The sequence below is a fragment of the Helicoverpa armigera genome, chromosome 24, assembly GCF_030705265.1.
Source record: "Helicoverpa armigera isolate CAAS_96S chromosome 24, ASM3070526v1, whole genome shotgun sequence".
Classification (NCBI taxonomy): Eukaryota; Metazoa; Arthropoda; class Insecta; order Lepidoptera; family Noctuidae; genus Helicoverpa; species Helicoverpa armigera.
The window spans coordinates 8,562,088-8,571,838 of NC_087143.1; the positions used below are offsets into that span (position 1 = coordinate 8,562,088).

Sequence of the window (9,751 nt, forward strand, 5' to 3'; positions counted from 1 at the left end):
AGCAAACGTGGTAGCATTTTTTTTTTTTCAAACTGGACGAGAGGCGTTGCCATACATAATTCATCAACTCGTGACACTTGATTGCTTACAAGACGAACGACAACAAACTTATTAATAAACCAAGCTTTTCCATATACAATACTATTAGTTAATTTAATTAAACCCGTTTATGCTAATCAAATAAATGTACTCGATGGATTGTTTTTTTTTTTGTGTATTCAACACACGAAAGTTCAGTTAACTCTTTCTTTTAAACCAACTTGATACAAAAAATCCTATTTTAGGGTTGACATGACTATTCACGACCCAAAGAATGGAGATATTTGAAAATTCAAGACAAATTAATTCAAACAATATAGTGGACAGTGATGTGCAATCAATGCTATTGCCTTTAAACTTACTACAAAATGTTTTTTTCTGCCCCAAATATCGAATCAAAAATGATTACATAACTCCAACAAACTTAATGTCCAACTTAATCTCATCGATTGCAACACTAGTGTTTATAATGATATATGCGTACCGAAATTATTTGATCCATTTCTCTAAAATGTCGCAATTGTCCACAGCCTGGAAATATACTTCATATTTTAACGGCTTTTGCTATTCTTTAGGTTTCATCATGAATTTAGTGATCGGCATCATTCAAAGCCAAAATTCGGTACAATTTGTTCTTACTTTCCAAAATGTGCACAGGTTTCTCAAAAATAAGAATGGTTTTCGAAGCTTTATTATATGGAACTGGGTAGCTGTGTGTCTAACATTGGTCTTTTACGTCTTTCTTTTTATTTACCAGTGCACCAGTAATACTGTCAGTAAGTTTCATGCATGTGTTGGTTTCCTTCGGGGCTCTTTCGATTTCAATGTCGTATATGCGACTCGATTACTTCGATTACTGGAATATCAATTAGTTTTGTGGAACAATCGATTCTTCAAACTGCGAGAAACAAGTGACATTCGCGATAAGGATATTATTCAAAAACTTTTCAAAACTTACGCGAATATATTGGAGTGTTACGATATTATTAAAATTAGTTTTCAGCATTACGTGAGTTTCACTTAACAATGAGTTTATGTTGCATTATTTTAAGCTTTTAATTAAGAAGCTTTAACTGAAAGAAACTTTACAGATACTGTATTACATCATGGAAGTGCTTATCCATTCCATGCTTTACATTCAAGTGACTATTGACTTATTGAAATACGCAGCCAACAACGACTGTCAGGTATGACTTACAATCAGGAAAGGTAAACTTAAATTGTTTATTTTTAAGTATATTTTCGTTTCAGAAAACAGGGATCAATGTCATTTGGATGTCAATATCTGTTCTGTTTTGGTTGATAAAGAATTTGATGTGGCAAATGACATTCAGCCACCAATGCGAGAAACTATACTTGGCCTATGAAAGAACTCTGGACCACTGCGCATTTATTTTGACGTCAAATTGTTCTGGTATGTCAAAAAGTATTTAACAACATGTGTTGAATAAAAATATCTTGTGGGTGAACTTAGGGTGCCTGCACGGTGCATGTAGCGGGACCAAGTTGACGTGCGCAAGTGACAAGAGCACGCGGGTGGGTATTTTGCTTCGGTACATGCGCGAGTCGCTGGACCCGCACGTTTTAAAGATGCATGTAACCTGCACATTTGCCTTAAAATACGCAAGTTACTTGCACCGTGTAGATGTGCTCTTATGTTTTCCTAGCGCCCTGAGAAGAATGATCATCAGTTTTTGTTCCAGGAACGGAGAAGCGTCTCTGCAAGAACGTGCTTCGAATGTCCCGCGCTGGGTTCAGTAAGCTGCGTGTGTGCGGTTTGTTCTACGCAGGCGCGGCGCTGCAGCTCAGTCTAATTGCGCTGCTAGCTGACTATACTATCGTGTTATTGCAATTAGCTTTTCTGTAAACCATGTATTAAGTGCCCATGTATTACTTTTGACAAATACGAGGTGTAAAAATATACTATCAGTACCAAAATAACATTTTAGCATTTCTATTTTTCTGGCGCCCTACCTCTACTGACATATTCTAACGCCCTAGATTTTGTATGCATAAATGACTGTACAAATAGCATGTATCAATTATATTTTCATATAGGTATAAGTAATGATAAAATAATATGCAGTTGTCGTGACCAGCGTATAATGCCTTGTTTGAAGGTCCCACTTAACTGATAAACTATATCGAAGGGAAACCAATTTAAGTAAGTTGTAAGACCATTTAAGTTTATGAATTCTATCTTAAGAAATTAACTTAATATTTTATTAATATGTCACTAATGTGTACTGTATCGACAGCTCTAAGTCTTCATTAAAAACGAAAATCGACATTGGACGCTTACAAAATAGTATCGTGATGTCAATTTCAAGCAATGTAGTTGACAAAGATGTGCAATCAATACTTTTTCCTCTGAATCTATTGCAATTTCTAACGTTTTGTCCAAAATATCGCATCAAAAACAATGTTGTATACCCTAATAGTTTAAAAGCCATCTCAATTATTGTAATTGCAACATCAATATTTGTACTATCGTTTGTATACCGCTCCTATTATCTTCTTTCAGCAAATGTTTTACCATGGTTCAGTGACTTCAGTGTGTATTTCGACGCGATTTTCTATTCCACTGGTTTCATTATGAATTGCTTTTTTATCATCGTTCAATCGAAACAGAATGTCCAGTTTGTCCTGATATTTCAAAGCCTACACAGTTTTCTTAAAGAGACTAACTTGAAAAACCTCGTCATCTGGAATTGGGTTTTCGTAATCTTAGTTTTGTTGGTCTTCCACATTATTTTTATATATCTCTTGGTTATTCTCAAATTGCCTTTCCATTTTCTTTACTACAGCATTCTTTTGAATAGTTTAGATTTCCACATTGTTTATGCTTCCCGACTCATGAAACTGTTGGAACATAAATTAATAGTATGGAATATCCAAGTCTTGAGTTCTCAAGGGAACATTGACGAAAGCTATGGGAAAAGACTGTTCCAGGCTTATATAGATATATTACAATGTTATGACCTTGTAAAAGTTTTTTTTCAACAATTCGTAAGTATACTCAAGATATACATATATTTAAGTAATTTTGTTTTGTGAGATGGGGGCAAACGTGTGATAGTAAAGTTATTTTTTTTTCTCTTACCATATACATTTTCCAGATATTATTCTACGCTATTGAAGTGCTTGTTCACTCTCTATTCTATATAAAAGCATCGCTTGATCTATTCATCATGACAGTGAAATTGGGACAAATGGTAAGCACCAAGAAGTAGAACAGAAGTTTTGTGGAACGACTTACTTTTATTAAAAGTAATAACATAATGTATTAAATGGATACATAGGCTGTTTGCAAATAGATTTACTATATTTTTATCCTGTTTCAGCATTGGATCGCCATGGCAGCTATATCCATATCTTCTATAGTGATTTGGCTGGTAAAAAACTTGTTATGGCAAATACAGCTAACTGTACAATGCGAGAGATTTTACTCCGTCATACTACATTCTCAGGATACTTGTGCGATTGTTTTGAATTCTAATGGCTCTGGTAAGTAGTGAAAAATATTAGACGCACATAACTCTGAGTTAGGGTACTTCTACACGGTGCATATAGCTGGAGCAAGTTAACATGCGCAAGTGACAAGAGCTCGCGGGTGGGTATTTTGCTTTGGTACATGCGTGAGTCGCTGGGCCTTCACGTTTTGCGTTTCACGTGCACAAGCTTCTTGCACCGTGTAGATGTACCCTAACTCAGAGTTGTGTTCGTAGGAAGAAGCTACAAATATTTAAAATGTATTTGACAGAAGCTGAAAAACGTCTCTGCAAGAACGTGCGTCGAGTAACTCGCGCACGGTTCAGTAAGCTGCGAGTGTGCACACTGTTCTACGTAGACGCCTCACTACAGCTGAGTCTGATGGCACTGCTTACAGACTACATCGTCGTGCTGCTACAATTTGCATTCTTGAACCCATAAAAATAACATTAAATAGCGAGGAATGAATACAACATTATTAGATTAACTGGAACATTGTCTTGAATGTGTACCTACAAAATTTTAAATAAATCATGCGTTTTCACAAACAACTGTTCTTAGCTGTGTAAAAAGGATCCAGTTTGGTGTACTATATTTGTAGGCACCTTAAATATCCTGGTGACCTGGTGCTTCAGATGTTTGGCTTTGCTTTTGGTCCTAATCTGTAGGTGTTATGACCACCTTAGCTAAAGACTAAAGGCCTCTCCCAAGGGTCGCTACATTACTCTCTCCTCAGTAACCCGCATCCACTGCTTTCTGGCGACCTTGGCTAGATCATTCATCCATCCCCTACACGGTAATATTAACATATTTTATGGTGTTAGTATACCTGAAGGCCTCGACTGCCTCGTTGGTCTAGTGGTCGTAAGCGCGGCTTCTGGGCTCGAGGTCTCGGGTTTCGATCGTTTAAACTATAAAAAAAGAAGCAAACGGTGGAAAAATTGCCGTGATACAGTTTTTTTTTTTTGAAAACTGGACGAGAGCCGTTGCAACACATCATTCATCAACTCGTCACACTTGATTGCTTACAAGACGAACGGCAACAAACATCATTAATAAGTCCAACTTTTCCATATACAACCCTTTTAGTTAATTTAATGAAACCCGTTAAAGCTAATCAAATAAATGTACTCGATAGATTGTTTTTTTGTGTAGTATTAATATACATATTTCCTCTGTTAGTGTTCAACTCACGAACGTTCGGTTAATTCTTTCTAGAAGAAATTCCGGAACAAGAAATCCAATTTTATGGATGATTAAGTAACGACCAAAAGAATGGAGATATTTGTAAATTCAAGACAAATCAATTCAAACAATATAGTGGATAGTGATGTGCAGTCAATGTTATTGCCGTTAAACCTACTGCAAAATGTGTATTTCTGCCCCAAATATCGAATCAAAAATAATTACATAACTCCAACTAACTTAATGTCCAACTTAATTTCATCGATTGCAACACTAGTGTTTATAATGATATATGCGTACCGAAATTATTTAATCAGGCTGTTCAAAACATCACAATTTTCTACAGCCTGGAAATATTCTTCATATTTTAATGGCTTTTGCTATTCTTTAGGTTTCATCATGAATTTAGTGATCGGCATCATTCAAAGCAAAAATTCGGTACAATTTGTCCTTACTTTCCAAAATGTGCACAGGTTTCTCAAAAATGAGAATGGTTTTAGAAGCTTTATAGTATGGAACTGGGTAGCTGTATGCCTAACATTGGTCTATTATGTATTTTTTATTATTTACCAGTGCACGAGGGATACTATCGGTAAGATTCATGCTTGTGTTGGCTTCCTTCTGAGCTCTTTCGATTTTAATGTCGTATATGCGACTCGATTACTTCGATTACTGGAATATCAATTAGTTTTGTGGAACAATCGATTCTTCAAACTGCGAGAAACAAGTGACATTCGCGATAAGGATATTATTCAAAAACTTTTCAATGCTTACGCGAATATATTGGAGTGTTACGATATTATTAAAATTAGTTTTCAGCATTATGTGAGTTTCACTTTACAATGTGTTTGAGTTGCATTATTTTAAGCTTATAATTAAGAAGCTTTAACTGTAAGAAACTTTACAGATACTATACTACATCATAGAAGTGCTTATCCATTCCATACTTTACATTCAAGTGATTATTGACTTATTGAAATACGCAGCCAACAACGACTGTCAGGTATGACTTATCATACATATGTATATGACTTACCATCTATGACTTATAATCAGAAAAACGTAATCTTAAAATGTTTATTTTTAAGTATTTTTTCGTTTCAGAAAACAGGGATTAATGCCATTCGGGTATCAATAGCTGTACTGTTTTGGTTGATAAAGAATTTGATGTGGCAAATGACATTCAGCCACCAATGCGAGAAACTATACTTGGCCAATGAAAGAACTCTAGACCACTGCGCAATTATTTTGACGTCAAATTGTTCTGGTATGTCAAAAAGTATTTAACAACATGTGTTGAATATAAATATCTTGTGGGTGAACTTAGGGTGCCTACACGGTGCATGTAGCGGGACCAAGTTGACGTGCGCAAGTGACAAGTGACGCGGGTGGGTATTTTGCTTCGGTACATGCGGGAGTCGCTGGGCCTGCACGTTTTAAAGATGCATGTAACCTGCACATTTGCCTTAAAATACGCAAGTTACTTGCACCGTGTAGATGTACTCTTATGTTTTCCTAGCGCCCTGAGAAGAATGAACATCAGTTTTTGTTCCAGGAACGGAGAAGCGTCTCTGCAAGAACGTGCTTCGAATGTCCCGCGCTGGGTTCAGTAAGCTGCGTGTGTGCGGTTTGTTCTACGCAGGCGCGGCGCTGCAACTCAGTCTAATTGCGCTGCTAGCTGACTATACCATCGTGTTACTGCAATTAGCTTTTCTGTAAACAATGTACTTAGTACCCATGTACTACTTTTGACAAATACGAGGTGCAAAAATATAATATCAGTACCAAAACAACATTTTAGCATTTCTATTTTTCTGGCGCCCTATCTCTACTGACTGACATATTCTGGCGCCCTTGATTTTTATCCATAAATGACTGCACAAATATAAGCATGTATCAATTATATTTTCATATAGGTATAACTAATGATAACATAATATGCAGTTGTCGTGACCAGCGTATAATGCCTTGTTTTAAAGTCCCACTTAACTGATAAACCATATCGAAGGGAAACCAATTTAAATAAGTTGTAAGACCATTTAAGTTTATGAATTCTATCTTTAGAAATTACATTAATGTTTTATTAATATGTCACTAACGTGTACTGTAGCGACAGCTCATAGGTCTTCATTAAATACAAAAAAAGCTCTTGACATTACACGCTTACAAAATATTAACGTGATGCCAGTTCCAAGCAATGTAGTGGACAAAGATGTGCAATCGATACTTTTACCTCTGAATCTATTGCAACTTCTAACGTTTTGTCCAAAATATCGCATCAAAAACAATGTTATATACCCTAATAGTTTAATAGCAATCTCAATTATTGTAATCGCAACATCAATATTTGTACTATCTTTTGTATACCGCACCTATTATCTTCTTTCAGCAAATGTTTTACCATGGTTCAGTGACTTCAGTGTGTATTTCGACGTGATTTTTTATTCCATTGGTTTCATTATGAATTGCTTTTTTATCATCGTTCAATCGAAACAGAATGTCCAGTTTGTCCTGATATTTCAAAGCGTACACAGTTTTCTTAAAGAGACTAATTTGAAAAACCTCGTCATCTGGAATTGGGTTTTCGTAATCTTAGTTTTGTTGGTCTTCCACATTATTTTTATATATCTCTTGGTTATTCTCAAATTGCCTTTCCATTTTCTTTACTACAGCATTCGTTTGAATAGTTTGGATTTCCACATTGTTTACGCTTCCCGACTCATGAAACTGTTGGAACATAAATGAATAGTATGGAATATCCAAGTCTTGAGTTCTCAAGGGAACATTGACGAAAGCTATGGGAAAAGACTGTTCCAGGCTTATATAGATATGTTACAATGTTATGAATTTGTAAAAGTTTTTTTTCAACAATTTGTAAGTATAATATATTTTAGTAATTTTGTTTTGTGAGATGGGGGCAAACGTGTGATAGTAAAGTTATTTTTTTTTCTCTTACCATATACATTTTCCAGATATTATTCTACGCTATTGAAGTGCTTGTTCACTCTCTATTCTATATAAAAGCATCGCTTGATCTATTCATAATGACACTGAAATTGGGACAAATGGTGAGTACCGATTCTAACTTTGAAATTACCTAAATCAGTCTTAAAGTTGTCTTATGTGCTGTGTAAATTATAAGTGTTTTGACAAGAACAGAACAGTTTTATAGAACGACTTACTTTTATTAAAAGTAGTAACATATTTAAATTAAATGGATACATAGAACACAAACTGTATTTTTCATCCTGTTTTAGCATTACATCGCTATGGCAGCTTTATCCATGTCTTCTATAGTAATTTGGCTGGTAAAAAACTTGTTATGGCAAATACAGCTAACTATACAATGCGAGAGATTTTACTCCGTTATACTACATTCTCAGGATACCTGTGCGATTGTTTTGAATTCCAATGGCTCTGGTAAGTACTGGGAAATGTTAGAGGTACATAACTCTGAGTTAGGGTGCATGTAGCTGGAGCAAATTAACATGCGCAAGTAACAAGAGCACGCGGGTGGGTATTTTGCTTTGGTACATGCGTGAGTCGCTGGGCCCAAACGTTTTGCGTTTCACGTGCCTTAACATGCACAAGCTTCTTGCACCGTGTAGATGTAAAAAACAAAAATATTGTTTGCTTGATGGATGGATTGTAGATGGCGCTGTGTGTCGTTTACGGGAATTTTTTCATTTATTTCGCATGGTCAGCTCTATGTAGCGTGTTCCCGGGTTTCCAGTGCCCAAAATCTGCATGTTTTTGCTCCACAAGGGAAAACGTATAATATAGTGTACCATTCAGTTTTGGTTTAACAACTAATCGTATCCAGCGTTACATCGCGCTTCTTAGATTTTTCCGTGGGAATGAGAAGTTTTCTTATAGTTGTGATTTATACCGCAATATAACCGAATTCCACGCGGGCGAAGCCGCGGGCGGAAAGCTAGTCATTAATAAGTCCAACTTTTCCATACAACCCTTTTAGTTAATTTAATGAAACCCGTTAAAGCTAATCAAATAAATGTACTCGATAAATTGTTTTTTTGTGTACCAGTGTTAATATACATATTTCCTCTGTTAGTATTCAACTCACGAACGTTCGGTTAATTCTTTCTAGAAGAAATTCCGGAACAAGAAATTCAATTTTATGGATGATTAAGTAACGACCAAAAGAATGGAGATATTTGTAAATTCAAGACAAATCAATTCAAACAATATAGTGGATAGTGATGTGCAGTCAATGTTATTGCCTTTAAACTTACTACAAAATGTATTTTTCTGTCCCAAATATCGAATCAAAAATAATTACATTACTCCAACAAACTTAATGTCCAACTTAATCTCATCGATTGCTACACTAGTGTTTATAATGATGTACGCGTACCGAAATTATTTAATCAGGCTGTTCAAAACATCACAATTTTCAACAGCCTGGAAATATTCTTCATATTTTAACGGCTTTTGCTATTCTTTAGGTTTCATCATGAATTTAGTGATCGGTATCATTCAAAGCCAAAATTCGGTACAATTTGTCCTTACTTTCCAAAATGTGCGCAGGTTTCTCAAAAATGAGAATGGTTTTAGAAGCTTTATTGTATGGAACTGGGTAGCTGTATGCCTAACATTGGTCTATTATGTATTTTTTTTTATTTACCAGTACACGAGGGGTACTATCGGTAAGATTCATGCTTGTGTTGGCTTTCTTCTGAGCTCTTTCGATTTTAATGTCGTTTATGCGACACGTTTACTTCGATTATTGGAATATCAATTAGTTTTATGGAACAATCGATTCTTCAAACTGCGAGAAACAAGTGACATTCGCGATAAGGATATTATTCAAAAACTTTTCAATGCTTACGCGAATATATTGGAGTGTTACGATATTATTAAAATTAGTTTTCAGCATTACGTGAGTTTCACTTTACGATGTGTTTATGTTGCATTATTTTAAGCTTATAATTAAGGAGCTTTAACTGAAAGAAACTTTACAGATACTGTACTACATCATTGAAGTACTTATCCATTCCATACTTTACATTCAAGT

General features: G+C 35.4%; 1 protein-coding gene across 1 annotated transcript; it reads left to right on the plus strand.

Annotated features, from left to right (window-relative positions):
* The first annotated feature begins 313 nt into the window (after positions 1-313).
* LOC135118600 (uncharacterized) lies at positions 314-1,906 on the plus strand. Its single transcript, XM_064041028.1, has 3 exons — positions 314-696; positions 1,210-1,226; positions 1,743-1,906. Exons 1-3 carry the CDS (start codon positions 314-316, stop codon positions 1,904-1,906), a joined length of 564 nt encoding a protein of 187 aa, XP_063897098.1.
* The last annotated feature ends 7,845 nt before the right edge of the window (positions 1,907-9,751 follow it).

Bases quoted from the DNA above. Each gene is read 5' to 3' on its own strand.
- LOC135118600 (XM_064041028.1), top strand. From the start codon at position 314: ATGGAGATATTTGAAAATTCAAGACAAATTAATTCAAACAATATAGTG.